This window comes from Trichosurus vulpecula, chromosome 1 (genome assembly GCF_011100635.1).
Source record: "Trichosurus vulpecula isolate mTriVul1 chromosome 1, mTriVul1.pri, whole genome shotgun sequence".
Taxonomy (NCBI): Eukaryota; Metazoa; Chordata; class Mammalia; order Diprotodontia; family Phalangeridae; genus Trichosurus; species Trichosurus vulpecula.
In genome coordinates, this window is record NC_050573.1 from 541,492,922 (window position 1) to 541,512,946 (window position 20,025).

General features: G+C 41.4%; 1 protein-coding gene across 1 annotated transcript in view; it reads right to left on the bottom strand.

Moving 5' to 3' along the window:
* Window positions 1-20,025, bottom strand: part of VWA3A (von Willebrand factor A domain containing 3A) — an 82,823-nt gene that overhangs the window by 13,594 nt on the left and 49,204 nt on the right. Inside the window, 13 exon segments of the mRNA XM_036748921.1 lie at window positions 1,522-1,619; window positions 6,162-6,272; window positions 6,714-6,804; window positions 8,802-8,954; window positions 10,357-10,427; window positions 13,522-13,717; window positions 14,683-14,827; window positions 15,080-15,154; window positions 17,159-17,278; window positions 17,911-17,936; window positions 17,938-18,072; window positions 19,230-19,310; window positions 19,802-19,905. Coding sequence (XP_036604816.1) covers window positions 1,522-1,619; window positions 6,162-6,272; window positions 6,714-6,804; window positions 8,802-8,954; window positions 10,357-10,427; window positions 13,522-13,717; window positions 14,683-14,827; window positions 15,080-15,154; window positions 17,159-17,278; window positions 17,911-17,936; window positions 17,938-18,072; window positions 19,230-19,310; window positions 19,802-19,905 — 1,406 coding nt within the window.

The following is a 20,025-nucleotide window of genomic DNA, read 5'->3' on the forward strand; positions in this document are numbered from 1 at the left end:
ATAAAAAAATATTGAAAAATAAAGGCTTTGGCATATTGCTGCATAGTACAGCAAAACAAATTCCCACATCAGCCATGTCTGAAAATGTGTGTCTCTTTCTGCTCTTAAAGTTCATTTCCTCTTGGTCAGGGGGTGAATATCATGTTTCAACTTCATTTCTTCTGGACTCCAGCTTTATCATTGCATTGATCAGAATCCTCTAGGGTTTGAAAGTTGTTTTTCTCTACAGTGTAGTTATCACTGTTTGTCTTAGACTATTGTTATTGTATACACTGTGTACATGGTATACATTGTTCTCCTGTTTCTGCTCACTTCATTCCATGTTGATATGTAAAAGTCTTCCTAGTTTTCTCTGAAATTCCATTTCATCATCTCTTATGGCACAATGATATTCCATTAGATTCATATGCCTCAATTTGTTTAATCATTCCCCAATAGGAAGGCATCCCCTTAAGTTCTCAATTTTTGGTTACCATGAAAAGAGCTGCAATATTTTTATACATACAGGTCCTTTAATTTTTTTCTTTGATTTCTTTGGGAGTAGAGGCCTAGTGGGATAGCTAGGTCGAAGGGACAGTTTGGCTACTTTTTGGGCATAGTTCCAAACTGCTTTAATGGAGTGCTGAAAAAAATAACAAAAAGGATGCTTTCATTGAAACCTGAGAAGATATGTAAGAAATAATGCAGAGTGAAGTGAGCAGGACCAGGAGAACAACATATACAATAAGAATGCTATAAAGACAAACAACTCTGAAAAACTGCAGAACTCCGATCAATATAATGACCAATCATGATTCCATAGGTCTGACAATGAAGTATACTACTCATCTTCTAACAGAGAAGTGATAGACTCAGGGTATAGTACAAGACATAAATTTTTTGGACATGGCCAATGCAGGAATTTGTTTTGCTGGACTATCCTTATTTATTGCAAGGGTTTTGTTTTTCTTTTTTTTCAGTGGAGGGGGGAGGTGGGAGGTGGGAGGGAAGAAAAATAGATTTTTGTTAACTGAAAGAAAACTTAAAGAAACCAACTCATTCATGGAGCTTTTGAGCTGTTAAGCTGTGGCCTGTGGGAGCCTGGTGGACCTTTCCTGACAGAACTCCATAAATTCACGTGCATATCAAGCTTTACCACTTTGATTTTTATATAGCTCTAATAAAATAGGTATCAGAACAGAGTATAATAAATAAGCAAATATAGGTTCTGTGGACTAATGTCTTGCATATATGTTTTTCCCCCAAAGGTATGTAGATGGTGCTGTAATAAATGAAGTACAAATTTATTAGTCCACAGAAGCCATATTTGCTTCTATAAAGGGGGTTTTCTTGTCAAAGATATTGGAGTGGTTTGCCATTTCCTTCTCCAGCTCATCTTACAGATGAGGAAACTGAGACTAGCAGGTTTCAGTGAATTCAGGTTTTCCTGATTCTAGGCCCAGCACTCTAGCTGCTACCGCATAGCTGCCCTGTTCTGAACCATTGTTCAGGAGATATTTATTTGTATTACTAACTTAATACCTCTTCAGTTGAGGAAATGTCATCTTTTGGGGGAAGCTCAGTGGAAGAAACAGGTTTTTTTGTAGCCTTTATCGGTGGATTTTTCTTTTGTGCTGCATCTAGAAGAAAGACATTTACATCAAATATAACCCCTTCTTGGCACCAATTCTCAATGTCACTCAATTTCTTTTGTTTTAGTTTTAGGGAGACTGGGTCTTCTAATCTCATGCCCAGGCTGGAAATACAGTAGCTACTCATGTGCTGATCCCAATACTGATCAGCCTAGAAACTTTAACCTGCTTTGCATTCGGACCTTGGTTGGTTCAGCCTTCTTTAAGCAGCCTGGTGGCCCTCCACACCTGGTGGTTTACCAAACTGGTGAACCTTTCCCTTTGTTAATAACAAATAATGAAGAAAATGTGGTTGGTCCTTTCTTTGGTGGTTTAATCTTCTTTACCTTATTTGGACTTTATTATTTCGTTGGCTGAGCTAAAATAGGAGAACATTTGGCCATTTCATAAGGGGGAGGCCCTGCTGGTTAGCACCATGTTGTCTTCTAGCTTAACTCCTACTTTCTAAATTAGGGTGACACACTATAGGCTTTCAATTCTATTGTCTCACAGAACATCTACTCTAGCCACCAACTTCAGCCTCCCAAGTAGCATAGACTATAGGCCTAGCCGCAATTTGGTTTTAAAATGTGTAGTTATTTTTTTAAAAGATTTATACATTTATACAGCGCTTCAAAGTTAGCGAAAGGCTTTGCAATGATCTTATCTCCTCTTTACCATAACCCTGGGATATAGGTAGCTGTTATTATTCCCATTTTATGGATGAGGAAACCAAGGCTGAGAAAGTTTAAGGGATTTGCTCAAGGCCAGACAGCTAGAAAAAATATCTGGGGCAGGATTCAAACTCAGGTCTTCCTGACTCCAAGTCCTCTGTTCCGTTCACTATATGATCCTAGGCATCACCCATTAAATAGCAGAAATTCGAGCCAAACAATGGAGACCATGTGTAAATGGATCAGCTTGGGATCTTGCTGCTTTACTATTAAATAAATCATTTAACTTGATTGGCACCATTTCACAATAACATGGACCATGTTCCCAGAGTGAACTGTTTCCACTCCCACCAATTAGCAGTATGATAAGGGGGCCTTTCCTAACATATGAGAGTTAAGGAAATGGAATTCTGGAGAGTTTCTTTTTTTTTTTTTTAAGAATAAAGGTGTTCAAGATGGAGGCTGGAAAGCAGGGACTAGTTTGACCTCCCCACAAAATCCCTCCAAAAACCTATAAAAAATGGCTCTGAACCAATTCTAGAACTGCAGAACCCACAAAATAGCAGTGGAAAGCAGGGCTCTAGCCCAGGACAACATGGATGGTCTCTGGATAAGGTCTATCATGCACGGAGCTGGGAGCTGGGAACTGGGAGAGGAGTGGAGCAGAGCCCAGCGTGGGCAGTGTGGACCAACCAGACCAGGAGCCAGGCGGAGCGTGCCCTAGTGCCCTGAATCAGTGAGCTGTGGCAGTTGCCAGACTTCTCAACCCACAAACACCAAAGACAACAGAGAAGGTTAGTGGGAAAAGCTGCTGGGGACAGGGGGATAGAATTCCCGGTTCAGCCACCGCCCCGGGGGCAGCGGAGGTGGGGAAGCTACAGAACTAAAGCTGCAGTTGCTTCTGGCCCCAGGCCCACCTGGTGGGAGGAATTAAGTGGTGGATCAGAGCAGGAGTGCAGAGCCTGCTGAAGATCCGAGTCCAGTCCGGGTTGGTGGTTCTTGGGGAAGGAGGAGAGCTGGTGTGGCAGAGCTGGCACATCCCCCCAAGCTTGGAACAAAGTACTCTTTGCTCTACAAGCAGTCATACCCCGCTGAAAAACTCAAGGGTCAAGTAAGTTGGCTGGGAACATGGCCAGGAAGCGAAAACACACCCAGATTCAGTCTCAGACTCTGGAATCTGTCTTTGGTGACAAAGAAGACCAAAACATACAGCCAGAAGAAGTCAACAAAGTCAAAGAGCCTACAACAAAAGCCTCCAAGAAAAACATGAACTGGTCTCAGGCCATGGAAGAGCTCAAAAAGGATTTGGAAAAGAAAGTTAGAGAAGTAGAGGAAAAATTGGGAAGAGAAATGAGAAGGATGCGAGAAAACCATGAAAAACAAGTCAATGACTTGCTAAAGGAGATCCAAAAAAATACTGAAAAATATACTGAAGAAAACAACACCTTAAAAAATAGACTAACACAAACGGCAAGAGTTCCAAAAAGCCAATGAGGAGAAGAATGCCTTGAAAGGAAGAATTAGCCAAATGGAAAAGGAGGTCCAAAAGACCACTGAAGAAAATACTACCTTAAAAATTAGACTGGAGCAAGTGGAAGCTAGTGACTTGATGAGAAATCAAAATATTATAAAACAGAATCAAAGGAATGAAAATGTGGAAGACAATGTGAAATATCTCATTGGAAAAACCACTGACGTGGAAAATAGATCCAGGAGAGATAATTTAAAAATAATTGGACTACCTGAAAGCAATGATCCAAAAAAGAGCCTAGACATCATCTTTCAAGAAATAATCAAGGAGAACTGCCCTGATATTCTAGAGCCACAGGGCAAAATAGAAATTGAAAGAATCCACCCATCGCCTCCTCAAATAGATCCCAAAAAGAAATCTCCTAGGAATATTGTCGCCAAATTCCAGAGCTCCCAGATCAAGGAGAAAATACTGCAAGCAGCCAGAAAGAAACAATTTGAGTATTGTGGAAACATAGTCAGAATAACCCAAGATCTAGCAGCTTCTACATTAAGAGATCGAAGGGCTTGGAATACGATATTCCGGAGGTCAATGGAGCTAGGATTAAAACCAAGAATTACCTACCCAGCAAAACTGAGTATCATGCTCCAAGGCAAAATATGGATTTTCAATAAAATAGAGGACTTTCAAGCTTTCTCAGTGAAAAGACCAGAGCTGAATAGAAAATTTGACTTTCAAACACAAGAATCAAGAGAACCATGAAAGGTAATCAAGAAAAAGAACAAGAAAAAGAAATCGCAAGGGACTTACTAAAGTTGAACTGTTTTGTTTACATTCCTACATGGATAGATGATGCGTTTGATTCATGAGACCTCAGTATTAGGGTAGCTGAAGGGAATATACATATATATATATGTATATATATATATGTATATGTGTGTGTATGTATGTATATATGTATGTGTATATATATATATATGTATGTATGTATGTATATATATATATATAGAGAGAGAGAGAGAGAGGGCACAGGGTGAGTTGAAGATGAAGGGATGATATGTAAAAGAAATAAAATCAAATTAAGGGATGAGAGAGGAATATATTGAGAGAGGGAGAAAGGGAGAGACAGAGTGGGGTAAATTATCTCTCATAAAAGTGGCAAGAAAAAGCAGTTCTGTAGGAAGAGAAGAGAAGGCAGGTGAAGGGGAATGAGTGAATCTTGCTCTCATCAGATTTGACCTGAGGAGGGAATACCATACATACTCAATTGGGTATCTTACCCCACAGGGAATAAGGAGGAAGAAGATAAAAAAAGGGGGATGATAGAAGGGAGGGTAGATGGAGGAGGAGGTAATCAAAAACAAACACTTTCAAAAAGAGACAGGGTCAAGGGAGAAAATTGGATAAAGGGGGATACGTTAGGAAGGAGCAAAATATAGTTAGTCTTTCACAACATGAGTATTGTGGAAGGGTTATACATAATGATACGCATGTGGCCTATGTCGAATTGCTTGATTTCTTAGGGAGGGTGGGTGGGAAGAGAAGAGGGGAGAGAATTTGGAACTCAAAGTTTTAAAAACAGATGTTCAAAAACAAAAAAAAAGTTTTTCCATGCAACTAGAAAATAAGATACACAGGCAATGGGGTGTAGAAATTTATCTTGCCCTACTAGAAAGGAAGGAAAAAGGGGATGGGAGGGGAGTGGGGTGACAGAAGGGAGGGCTGACTGGGGAACAGGGCAACCAGAATATATGCCATCTTGGAGTGGGGGGGAGGGTAGAAATGGGGAGAAAATCTGTAATTCAAACTCTTGTGTAAATACACTATTGTGATTCTTAGAAACAAAAAAAGAAAGAAAGAAAGAAATTCAGACTATTCATTAAAAAAAAAAGAATAAAGGTGTTGTTGCTGTTCAGTCTCTTCATGATCCAATCTGGAGTTTTCTCAGCAAAGATACTAGAGTGGTTTGCCATTTGCTTCTCTAGCTCATTTTACAGATGAGGAAACTGAGGCAAACGGGGTTGAGTGACTTGCCCAGGGGTCACACAGCTAGTTAAGCATGTGAAGCCAGATTTGAAATCAGGTCCTTCTGACTCCAGGGCTGGTGCTCTATCTACTGCCATTGAGATGCCCCTCTTTTTTTTTTCTAATACAGTTGTAGCTTTTTGTCTGTTTTGGATGCCTTTTCCCCCTCAGAGTTATAGTCTTTGGAAGCCCATCCCATTAGTAAGTTAGTAGATGTCAAACCAAGGCAAGATTAGCTGCATAAATACTGCTATTCAGCCTCCTGGGAGAGAAAGGAGCCCTCCACTGTAGAGATGTTTCTTTCACAACTACCAAGTAGAAGAGACCCTTTTAGATGGTCTTACTTAGGGGCCCAGAATTGGAGGTTAGCTACTTGCTTACCCGCATCTTTCTCTTGATCAACAACAAGTAAAAAAGATGTGGTTGGCCCTTTCTTTGCCGGGTTGATCTTTGTCTTTCCCTTATTTGGACCCCAATCTTTCACTGACTGGCCTAGAAAAGTAGAAAAATTGGCCATTTCTGATAGGGGAAGCCATGCTAATTAGCACCATGTTGTTTTCTAGTTTAACTCCTACTTCTTAAACCCCAGGCTATACTCTGAACTGGAAGACTTGGTTCTTGGACACCACAAACTATGAGACTTTAAGATACTGAGGTAATTAAGAGGTCCCTTTCTGTTTACTATGACATACTCATTAGAACTGCACTGACTCTTTTGAAGTGCGCCATGTAGGTCCCATGATTTTCTGGCAAATTTAGGTTCCTCTTTGAACAGCTGGATCTGGGTCATGTGCTCTGATTGATTGTGTGTTATGCCTAGTTTGGCTTTTGTATTGAGCTAGCTGTCGGCTAATAGAACTGGTTCCCATGTAAATACTTTTTCTTCATTCTTCCCCACTCCCCAAACATTCTGGAGCCCGTGCCTTCTCTTACCTGATAGGATGGCTGGTTTGCTGGTGTTTGAGTGCCAGGTCAGATTCTTTATGGAGGCGATCTTCTCTTTGTCAGGATCACTTTTATTTTTCTAAAATAAAGTCAGGCTAGCTGGAAAAGATGTCTTGGTCTCTATGCTGTTTGCAGCCCAGTAATATCCCAGACCCTGAAAACTTTCTTCTTAACCTATTACTATAATCCATGCAGGGTACAGCTTGAGAGATGGGCCCAGGGAGAAGGGTGGGAAAAATAGTAAGAGAGATATGAGGACACATTTTCTGTAAGCAGTTTTGTTATTTAATGTGGGACTTCAAGACCCTTGCCATATTATAACAATGGGTCCATGAAGGCAGGAGGCTTGGCAAAAAAACTGAATAGCAAATTACTCAGTAGTCACCAGAAGAAGTGGCCTGTTTCTACCTTTCTCACTGAGTAGAATTTTCTGGATTTCCCACTGGTTTGAGGAGTAAACATAAATACACACATACATGCACGCGCATGCACACACACTCATGCATGCATACACACACACACACACACACACTCACATACTCTTACTTAAACTACCATTTGTTAAGCTGAAAGGTTGTTTTGTTATTAAATGTTACTGGAAGGCAGTAACCATTCAGCTACAAAAAACAAACCAACCCACTCTCAGTCCCTTCCAACATGCTAGTCCCCTCCAACATGCCCAGTGAGCAGGCACTTCTCTATGTCCCGACATGAAAAAAGTAAGAGATATAAAACTCTTAAGAGAGAGTCTATCCCATTTAAGCCTTAAGTCTACAAAAGTTTGTTATAGGCATTGACAATCCACAGGGCTGCCACCTCAGGCCTTTGGCTCGGTAACTATTTGGCAAGATGATAGGAGAAAGGTCTTGGAACTGTGGGGTTTGTTTTTTTTTTTAATCATGGACAAGTGTTTAGAGTAGGAAAGGATGAAGCACGCAGGAAGCCTGAATGAAACTCCTGAATGGAATTGTGCAAATGAAATTGAGTACTGACAATGTTAGCATATTTTTTCAGGGACAGATGCCTCGTTAAGGAAAACTACCATGTTAAAACATTAATATCGTTATTAAACAATGGAGGAGCATGTGTCTCATTGCCCTGCTTCTGTTAACAAGCTCTGCTACAGACTGTCAGCTCTGGGGTCTTTTGGAAGGTCCAGGCCTCCCCCTGGGGACTCAGATGTGTTAGGTAATACGCATACACAAATAACGCATAAACAAACTTGATAGAATACGCTTCTAATGGACAAGATGAGGAAGTGACTTCATGTGGAATTGACCAGCATGAAGAATGAACCATCTGCTTCTTCTCCCCTCCCCTTCCTTCTCTTTCTGATCCTAACAAGTTCAGCTATAGTCTCTCAGTCTATCCCAGCCTCTTCTGGTTCCTGGATATTCCTACAGAACAAGTCCCTATCGCTTCACTTCCACTAAATACAATGGTGCCATCCTAAGTGCCAACTCCATTCCCCTAGCACTGTCCTCTAAAGCCAATCCAGGCAAACCAAATTGAATCAGGTTCAGTTTCAGATTAGTTTTGGTATCTTTTGCAGACCCACCAGATAGCCTGACCTCCCAAGCTGACAAGCAGTGGGCAGGGTGCTGCTAACTGCGCCACCCCACCCGGATTCTGGCCCTTAGTAAGATGGAGATGCTGGTTATTATTTACTGGTGAGCCAATTTCCATCCTTTATCCTGGGGCCCTGGACTGTGTCCTTGGCCACAGCTGTTTTGAAATCCTCAGAATGATCAAGAGACAAGGGCAAGAGTGCACAGGTACTCATTGTTATGCAGTTAGGTGGTACTGGACCATTGAGTGCTGGACCTGAAGTCAGGAAAACTCCTTTTCCTGAGTTCAAATCTGCCCCAGACACTTACTAGCTCTGTGACCCTGGGCAAGTCACTCAACCCTGTTTGCCTCAGTTTCCTTATCTGTAAAATGAGCTTGAAAAGGAGATGGCAAACCATTCCAGTATCTCTTCCAAGAAAACCCCAAATGGGGTAATAAAGAGTCAGGCATGACTGAAAAGTGACTTAACAACAACAACTCATTGTTACTAATAAAGGGGAGTCAAACCATTTTGGCCTGTGAGAGTGTGGTGGGCTTAGGGCAGCAAAGTTTCCGAGGCTGACTTTTTTCCTTGAACACCTTTGGCTCTTCTTTGGGTATCGGTGGGCTTTCAGCCAGGCTTCCAGACTGGTTTTTGAGGGATGCTACCAGCAAAGCACACTGAAAGGGTGAAGTATAATGTTAGTGCCAACCTATAGTCTGGTCTAAATATCAAGGACAAATTCAATTCATGGATAGTGGTGGTGGGGTAGTGGTGGTGAAACTGCATGCATTAGACTATTATAGAGTAACAGGCCCTACAAGCCCTATCGTAAGTAATGGGGCCTTTGGGAACTTATTGAAAGTGGGCCTCCTAGGCCCTTCCTTTAGAAATCTTGGACTGCCTTGCGGCCACTGCTTAGTATTAATCATAGCTGTGTTTCATTTGGGAAAAGAAAAAAAAGCCCAATACTGCTATGGCTTCTATAACTTCATTAACCCATGGACAGAGTAGGTTGTCTTTGTGGTCAGATTGGAGGATTTTCCAAAGGTCCACTGGCCCCAGAACTTCTTCCAATGGCCTAAAATTCTTCCTAGGTCAGATATTGGAGGCCCCCATTAAAACAGAAGTATCAGACCTAGAATGATTAATATAATAAGGAGCCAATGTCATCCAAAAGTGATGACATAAATTCACTTGTCAGATCCAGTTGAATCAAAGGAACTGAAGAGAGTGAGACAAAGAGAAATAGATGAGGGTGGTATTTTGATGAGGTATAGGAAAGGATTTTAGAAAAGATCCAAAGAAGGATTCTATGCTACTGGGAGGGTACCACTTGGGAAAAGGGAAACCTGAGGAAGTTGAGTACATGGGAGAGGGACCTGAGAGTCACTTATTTGTTCAAAATTTACCAGGCACTGAAGTTATGTGTGAGCCATTGTGCTTGCTTATATTGTGGGGGGGAAGGATAAAAAGATGAATTAGACAGTCTCTGGGCCCTCAGGGAGCTTGGGCTGTTAAGGGAAAATGAGATAAGTATATAAATAATTACAATATAAAGCAATATATGTGCCAACACAAATAGTACAGCTAATAAGTACTATAGGAGTGTGAAGGAAGAAGAAATCACTTCTGGCTGGATGGTTGTGGGAGGAGGGGCTCAAGGATGGTGTCACGGAGGAGTTCGAATTAGAGTTAGGCCTTAAAGGATGAATATACTTTTAGAAGGTGGAGGAATGATAGAAGGTGTAAGACAGTATAGGCAGCGGGGAACAACATAGATATAGAGACAGAATGGTAAGGGAAGGAAGGTAGGAAGGAGGGAAAGAGGGAGGGAAGGAAGGAGGGGAGAGGCAGTTCCAAGTTCCCTTGTACTTTTTGTTTAGGGGCAGTCCTAACTATATCCCTACCCTCTTTACCCTGAAATAATTCCAAAGTCCTGGATTTTGAAAAGAGAAGCTCTCATTGATTTAGTACGCTAGAAGTCCCTGTGGTTGAGTACGGTTGGGGCAGAGGGGAAAAGAGTGAGAAAAACCTGTTACTGAAGGAAGGTAATTAGGTAATTGTCTCAGAGGAAGGCACCTTTTGGGAGTAGTTGATGGCCTTTTCCATCTCCAAGGCGATAATACTGATATCATCACTCTCGAAGATGCCTGGAAGCCAAACAGAGTGACTATGGGAAATTGGTTTTAAGCAAGAACTATATTCCAGAAGAGTTAATTAAAACAACAGAAGCTTGGTTCTGCAGGGACCCGCTGGAACTTAGATGAACCATCTTCACAGCTGCTTTCTTCGGTAGCTTGGAGGAAAGGGGTGAATGACTTACACATCCTGGCTCCCCATCTCAGGCCCTCCCCACCAGACCTTACTGACCCTTACTAAGAACAAGGCCTTGATTCCACCTCTGAATCCGACAGCTAACTTTGGGTCTCGGTGAATTGTACCTTGCCTTAAAGGGAGCCCAATGTATGCTGATCTAGATTTATACAAAACATAAGTTAGGTGTATCTGATTATCTGCTTTATAAGATAATTGACCTTAGATTCCTTTATTTAACATATTTCCCTTATAATTATTATCAGGATTATATTAAGGCTACTGAAAGGCAGTGTCAAAGCAAGGATGCCCGAGTTCAAGTCCCACCTATGATAAATACCGGAAGCATGACTGTAGGCAAGTCACTTTTTCTCTATTTTAGGCAAGTTTATTAACCAATCAGTAAGTATTTATTGAATACCTACTATGTGCTGGTCACTAGATGGCCCAGAAACACAAGTAAAAAGCATGACACAGGCCATAGATTTGCAGAGAAGATGCTGACCTGTACTAATAATAAAATCATAGATCCAGTCCCTATCCTGTTGTATCAACATCATTATGGATACAATGATTAAAATGTATTAATAATAATGTCTTCCATGTGTTTTGACTTAATATAGGGATGGAAAGAGCATAGGAAGCATCTAGGTGGCTCAGTGGATACCACACTAGGCCTGAACTCAGGAAGGCCTGAATTTGAATCCCACCTCACATACTTCCTAGTTGTGTGACCTTGGGTAAATCTGTCTGCCTCTGCTTCCTCACTTGTAAAATGGGGATTACTACAAAAGCACCTATCTTAAGTGACATTGTAGAGTGCCTGGCACATGGTAGATGCTATGCAAATGCTAGCTATTATTACTAGCAGGCCTAGATTCTAGTTGCAGCTCTGTTACTAATGATCCCAGACCAGTTACTGTTGTGAAGTAGTAACAGTTACTGTTACTTCATGATCCTGGACCAGTTGCTTGTGCTCCCAGAGTTTTAGTTTCCTTGCCCATGAAAGGAAACATTAGGTCTTAAGATCATAGATGATCTGGAAGGTCTCTTCCAGGTCTGAAATGGGCTTATACTTTTCAAATTACACTCACATCTGTGATTTCATACCAGCATTTCATGCCCTGTGATAGGGGTAGGGTAGATATGATAATGACCATTTTATACATGAAAAAATTGAGGCACCAGGGTTAATCAACTTGCTTCAGGTTACATGGTAGCCAAATCTGACTCCTGGTTCTAGGATCCTTCCATTAGATTATTCCCACTTTAGGACTTAATTCACAAAAGTTTTATTTATGTCTCAGGAATAAATCTGTTGTGAAATGTGAGGTGTGTTGGTATGTTTCTTAAAGGAGTATTTATGAAAGATATACTGAAGCCATAAAAAAATGATCTAAGAATTGAATTGGACCCAGGAGAATATATAGGAACAATGGGAAGGCTTAAAGAAGTGGACTTAGGAAGGCGTTGGCAAGACTTTTCTGAAAAAAGAAAAATGCCTTAGTTCTTTTTCCTCCTTTAAAAGGGAACACCCTTACCTGGCTGAACAGAGACCTAATAAATACTTTGTCTCTTGGATATCATGAAGGCATATTGCATAAACTGACAATTCTGGGACCACACTCAACTAGGATCAAAACCTGATGAAGAGAAACTAAGCCAGAAAACTGCAAGCTCAGTCTGTAACTTACAGGTCAGAATTTGGCAGAAGGTAATCTATGGGAGAAACACACACATACTTTCTCTCTCTCTCTCTCGCTCTCGCTCTCTTTCTGTCTTTCTTCTCTCACTGTCTCTGTTTCTGTCTCTCTCTGTCTCTCTTCTCTGTGTCTCTCCCTGCGTCTCTCCTCTCTCTGTCTCTCCATCTGTCTGTCTCTGTCTGTCTCTCTCTCTGTGCATACACATACCCATACACACATATAGGGCATCTCAAAAGTCTTAGTCTTATTAAGACTTTTGAGACACCCTGTACATATCTATATCTACACACATATATATGTATGTAGCTATGTATATGTATGTGGATATATATACATATCCACATACATATCTATGCATATGTATATTCTAATATTCTCTCCCTCCCTCCCTCTCTCTCTGGAAGGAAAATTATCTTTACTGCTCTGTCTGGGCTCCCTGAAATTTTCCTTGCAAATTGCAGCCTCCATATCCATTCCTCATGTTCTCTCTGCTGTACATATGTGATATTTCCCTCTCATTAACCTCAACACTGTTCATCTCTTTTATGGTCAAGGAGGGGCAGTTCTGGGCTGTAAACTACATATATCAAAGGCTGATGTGACTCCTGATTGGTTGAGATGTTCCTGAGCACAGATGCAGCATGCAGCCTGTCTCTCCCCTACCTGGCCTGAGTGGGAGTGTTACTTTTTTGTGTGTGTATCTACTCTTCCAGGTGTGTGTTACTCTTAGAAGTTGTTAAAATTAAGTACTTGCAAAGTAGTTTATCTGATTGAGTCAATTCTTGTTTCGATGATGAATGATGTATATTTGTCTTTGAGCTAAATTTCCCTCAATATGATCAGGGTATATTGTCATTTTGTATGCCTAAGAAATTTACATTCTTGTTTTCAAAGATAGTCACAAGACTGTGAGTTGTTGGGTTCAGTCTGCCATGACATATTATTGCCAGAGCTAAAGGACCCCAACTTCACAAGGCTTGTGGGACATATGTGCAAGAAGCACATGACCATGGGAATATTTCTATAGTTCTGGTAGACAATGCTAGTAAGATTTTTTTTTTATTTTTTAAAGAGAGGTATCTCACTCACAGGTACGTTTATAATGCATCACTGTTCTGGAATGAAGCGACCACTCTGGTCAGGCACAGATTATAGCCCAATTACTAATCAGTAAAAAAAGCAGGGAATTGCCCCCCAAAAGGAAAAAGCAGCCAAGACCTTCACTAACCTGTATCACCAAACCAGTGGAATCTCCCATTAGAAGCGTGAGTGACCTCCTTGTAAGCAGAGGCCGTGTCAGTCCTGTTGGCATAGCGGGCAGGAACTGCGCCATCCATATCTAGCTCGTTGATGTGGAACAGGCAAACATGAATCCTCAGATCACATCCCTGACAGGTCTCAGCGACATAGGCACTGACCATAGGCTGTGGGAAGATGAGTAGCTCTGGGGGCTAACAGGCCACAGGGTGCCCAAAGCTTGGACTTGAACATCCCCACCCCATCTTACTACAGGGTAGGAAGGGAGATGGAATTGCTTTTACCAGATGATCAATAAGGGATCACCACCTAAGTGGAAGAGAGGCTAGTGGGGCTTCCCAAAGACCCTCCTGTTCCCAGGAAGGGAGGAAGGATGCTTGGAGAAGAATCTACAAGGATTCAGATTGGATGGTCTCTTGAACAGAGACTCCTCAAGGCTGGCATCAGGAAAGTCATATGCTAGAGAAGAAATTCTAAATCACCCTGGCTGAAAAGATGGGTGGAGAAATAGAAGGAAAGCACATTCTCCTCTTCTACTTTTGGAAAGCATCTGAGCAGTCTGACTCAACAGCTGGGATCATTTGTCCCTATACTCCCCTCCATTTAATTTCTTCTGCTTTCTGGACAGTGGGGCAGGCTGACTTACAGCCTAGGGGCTCTGTTGTCCTGCCCTCTGTTATAGCAATAACTGAACCAGGCCTGGAAGTGGATTGCTCCAGAAGAAACAAGGAATGTTGACCTGGTCTCTGAATTATTCCCAGAAAGCTGCTGCAGAGGTTCCAGGAAACTAAAATCTTTTCATTTTCCTTGTCTTTCTGCTTTCCCTTTTCATCCAAAAGACCAGAATTTTCACTGTATCAAGTACAGTGGGGCATTATTCTTTCACGAATCTATTTAGACACTTGGTATCAAAAACTGCTTCTGAGGCTTCTTTGAAAGTCAGACCCTATATTGTGTGTGAAATTTCCTTGTCTTAAATGCTACCAGTCTGGGGAGTTAGATTCATTTATACAAATCCCTTATCATTTCAGAAGACATTTGCCACCATTTTGTAGTAGTCTTTAGAAGGGCCTGTGAGTCAATCATCATCGACAAATAAGTCCTGGAGGGTCTAAAGAACCCATTTACATACCATTTCCTGATCAGGGACTCCACCAGTGAAGATGTAGATGCCTTGGGAGTTGAAGTTGTCTCTATCCTTGAAATCCACTTCTACTGCCTTCCTCATAGCACGGAGGACATTTCTGCTGCCCTTGCAGTTCAGGGACAAGATCCAGCTGGAGAGATGAGGGAAAAGGTCTGAATTCAGAGGATATGATTGTTAATGAGGAGCTGAGAGTAGAAATAGAAATGTTTGTTGGTGGAAGAGGGATGGAAAAGAGGATCTGGGGAAGGTGGCTTTCTGTTGTATGACTGTTAGAGGATGAGAGAGAGGGCCAGGCAAAGTTAGAGATGACAAACAACAATGGCTCAAGCTTGGGCATCCCAAGGACAAACGAAGAGTAACATATCTTCCCCCTATTACCTACCGCCAGGCACTTTGCAAATTCTCTTGAGTTAAGGGAACCATCTCAGGTCTCCAGCTTTCAACTATACTTCCAAACCTTCAAAGGGAATCATCATCATCATCATCATCATCATCACTGTCATTGTCATTATCAACATCATTACATTCACCATCGCCTCTGTTTATATTGTTATAAGGGGCTTTCCTGTGTATTTGAGAAGTAGTGTTGCATAGTAGATAGTCACCCTTGGAGCCAGAAAGACCTGGAATCTGGTCCCAATTCTAACACATACTGGCTTTATGGCCCTGGGGCAAGTCACTGGACTTCTCAGGGCTCTGGATTCTAGTGCTAAGACTATATGTTGCAGAGAAGGTGCCAAACTGCACTGGTGGAGGGAGTTTCCTTACCTGGGATCTCCCTCTAACAATGAAATCAGTCCTCATCCCTTCCTATATATCTCATACAATCTTGACAATAAACCCTGTGAGATAGGCAGAATGGCAGTAGTTATCTCCGTTTCATCTCTTGAGATTTTGGGGGGGGGCACACCAAAGGTCATTTGGGAAATAAAATGTAGGTATCTATTTAAAATGAGAGGGATAGAGATTGGACTAATGATTTAGTGGTATAAGAGAAAACTCCAGGGTGAGAAGGCTCTTTCTTCCAACTCAGGTCAATACCTCTGCAACTTATGGTCAATCAACATGTGTCAGAGGGAGGACATGAACAGAGGTCTTTCTGTTTAGGAGGATGGCTTTGATATCCACTACCTCATGCTGTCTTTCCAAATAGTTTTGGAGCTTGTTTTGTATTAAAGCAAGTTAACAGGGACATCATAATAATAATAATAATAATAATAATAATAATAATAGCTCGCACATATGTAGCACCTACTATGTGCCAGGTATTGTACTAAGCGCTTTACAAATATCTCATTTTAATCTCACAACAACCCTGGGAGGTAGGTCCAATTATTTCCCCCATTTACAGCTGAGGAAACTGAGGAACAGAGAGGTTAAGTGATTTGCCCAAGGTCATGCATCTAGTAAGTATCTGAAGATGGATTTGAACTCCTCTTCCTGACTCCAGGTCCAGAACTCTATCCACTGTGCCACCTAGCGGCAATAACTGGTATAGAACAAAAAAAGAAAAGCGACTCCTACCACAGTTAAAACATCTCTTTAAGTGAACACATATGCGTAAGTGCACACATAGTCGCACAGAACAAAACTCGATTAACAAGGGAATAGGGGGCCTAGCTAACTATTGTTGAGGATCTAAAATCCATGAGTCAACTTTCCTGCCTTCAAAAATATAACAGATGCACATATTTGCACTTTTTGGCAGGGGTGGGGGGGATAAGTTGGTGTTTTGGGGTCATTCTATAGTACCCTAGCTATAGAAGGTATAGGAGATTGGACTGGATATGTGCTGATCCTGGGAAATAGCCTAGGAAGTGCTTTTTTGGGAAAAAATAAGTCTCTGACACAAACATTTTATTGTTATTTGTTTCATTCTTATTAAAGGAGAATATAGTAAAAATAGTTTTTCTGTGATTTTTTTTCTTGGGGGGAAGGTCTTAGCTGAATATAACTTTCCAGATGAATTAGTTGAGATTTTATTATGATATTTTACTAAGACTGGTTAGAACTAGGGTAAAGCAGGAATTCAGACAACTGTGTCTTTGTAATATCATGAGCTTTAAATATTCTCCATTTGAATTCATGGTCTGGAACAATAGATCCTATGAAACAAGGCAAATGTGAAACTTATAGTCCATCTGTGCCTTTTTTTTTTTTTATATCGCAGCATAGGAGTCATCAGAACAAAGCCAGCCATGGAATTTGGTTACATTTTATCCTGGTTGATCAAGCCGTGTGTTTTGGGGCCACCTATCACCATTGCCCCAATAGACTCCTGCAACCACTTAATAATTCAAAGCTAAAAAGGAGATCATCCAAATCAGATAAAGCGATGACCGTCAAATGACGTTAAGTCCCTTTAATCTCTCTCACTATCCTTATCTTGCTGCTAGTAACCTTTCTTTGCACAGACTCCCTCCCAATGAATATAACCCTACTCCCATCATCAGAAGCTTACGCAATGATGTTGAAGCAATCCTTGTTTGACAATTGTTCCTCAAGCAGAAGTCTTAAGGAATGTTGGATATGAATAATGTACATGGAATTAGTCACTGAGATATCCACCAGTATAACCACCCTAAAAAGAAACACAACCTTTAAAAGGAGAATCGAATCTCTCGGCTAATGTTTATTTTATTCCATTTTACTATTTAAAGTTTTTTCCAGGGGGAATTTCATGAGCTGTGCTCAGCACTGTCCAAAATTTGTACAATTTGAAGCCAATAAAGGTATGGCTCTAATACTAGAAAAAGTGTCCTGTGAAGGGTGTATTGTCTCTTCCTCCAGAAGTCTCAAAATATGGAACATTTTGACTGGGATAGAGCATGATCATATCCTGAGGCATGGAAATGAGTAAACCGACCTCTATTTCCTTGGTTCAAAGCCCTAGAAATCAATCATCCTGCAACTAAAAGTCATTGTGGGGGAGACAATGGTGACAAAAAATGATAATAGCTAGTATTTTAAAGGTATGTTAAACACTTGGCAAACATCATCTCATTTGATCCTCACAACAGTCCTGGGAGGCAGGTGCTATTATCACCTCCATTTTACAGATGAGAAAACTGAGGCAAACAGGGTGGGTAACATAGCCAGTAAGTGTCGGAGGCTGAATGTGATGTCTTTCCTATGCACCATCCAGCTGCCCTATGATAAAAGTGTTGACTGCCGCTGATACCGTCACTAATGAAGAGTTTAATGAGAATTTGCCATGTATGAAGTGCCACGTAACAGAAAGCATAATGAAGGAGACAGGGAACCACACAGGAGAAAATACCTTTTTTCACAGACTATGCCCCAGATTCTCCTGCTGGAGATGGAAAGCCACTCAATCCGCCTCTCATAGGTCCGTATGGCGCTGCTGAGCTGCTTCTACAAACCCACAGGTCAGACAGACTCAATGAGCAACTGTGTCCCAAGGAAGGCAAACTAAGGCAGCGGGGGGAGGGGTAAGTATTGTGGTAGGGTCCGGGGACTCCCCCGATCAGGTTCCATGATAATCATCATAATAATACCAATAACAACAACCACCACCACAAATCCCATTGGGAAAGGGAGGGAAAGGAATAAGCATTAGGTGGTGCAGTGGGTAGAGTGCTGGCTTTGGAGTCAGGAAGACCTGAATTCAAATCAGACCTCAGACAATTACTAGCTAAATGACTTTGGGCAAGTTATTTAATCTCTATTTGCCTCAGTTTCCTCATCTGTAAAAATGTTGATGATAATATTACCCACCTTCCAGGGTTGTTGTGAGGATCAAATGTGATAATAACTGTAAAGTGCTCAGCACAGTGCTGGCACATAGTAAGCACTCTATAAATAATAGCTATCACTACTACTACTACTATTACTACTACCACTACTACTACCACCACCACTACCACCACCACCACCACTACTACTACTACTTCTACTACTACATGGCACCTACTATGTACCAGACACTGGGTTAAGTGCTTTACAAGTATTATCCTCACAACAACCCTGAAAGATAGGTGCTATTATTTTCTGCATTTTACAGATGAGGAAACTGAGGCCGACAGAGGGTAAATACCTTGCCCAGAGTCACATGGCCAGTAAATGTCTGAGGCTGGTTTTAACTCAAGTCTTCCTGACTCCTGGCCCAGTGTTCTATGCACTGCACCACTTACGTGGGATAGTTGAATAAGTTGGCCTTGAATTTAAAAAAGACAGATAAAGGCAATGGGGAAACTTTTCTATTTCAACAACTAGAAAAATGGCGACACAGGTCATGGGACCAAAAAGCATTTTCTGAAAAGTTCCTAGTCCCTATATGAAGTTGGTGAAAACAGTTTGGAGGGCGCTATCTTCAAGGCACAGAGGTTATTTACATAAGGGATTTCTACCAGTGCTTTTTATTCCTCCTCTGTCTGTCTTCTCCCACTTTTCCTGTGCGTGTGTGCATGTGTGCGTGCGTGCGTGCGTGCGTGCGTGTGTGTGTGTGTGTGTGTGTGTGTGTGTATGTGTGTGTGTGTGTATCTAGATCAGGCCAAAAGCCAATCACTGACCTGATAGTCATACAGACGGGGTAGGTCCACATGGATATTCTTCACGGTTCCATCATGCCATTCAAACTGCATCATTGCTTTCTGCAGGCAGGGGAACAGTATAGGAAAATGGGGTCAAGTCTTACTTGTGCACTGACCTCTTGGTATTATGATGAGGAGCAGGAAGATCAACTGCAACCACATTTAAGGTTATAGCAACCACCACTGTGTCCTCACCCTCCTTGGGATCAGCAGCACGGGGGTACTCGGGAGATAGGTTGATAAAATGCATAGCATCTAGCTACCAAAAAAAGGTGCTCTCTTTGATGCTTTTCTACATGTTGAAGGAACAAACCATGAGATGGAGCACACCATCCTCTATGAAAAGGGTTTGTTAGATTTAGAATTGGAAGGAAAATTAGAGGCTACCTCTAATTCTCATCTTTTACAGATGAAGAAACTGAGGTACAAAGAATTTAAATGATTTATCCAAGGTCACACATGTAGTGAGAAGCAGAGTCAAGATTTTAACCCATGCTCTCTATCAGATGCAGTATTATTTCCATTAACACATTCTGGATGTCTTGAATTACCTCATGGAGAGTTGAAGATACTGTTTTCTGGAGAATGGGCACAAATTCTTCCACAGCAGAGAATGCATTAGGAGCTAAAACTTGGTAAAGGCTTAACTTCTTGGCTGTGAAGACAATAAAGTTCAGGATACATGCATGCATGCATGCATGCATGTATGTATGTATGTATGTATGTATGTATATATGTATATATACATATGTGTGTATGTATGTTGGGCATATTG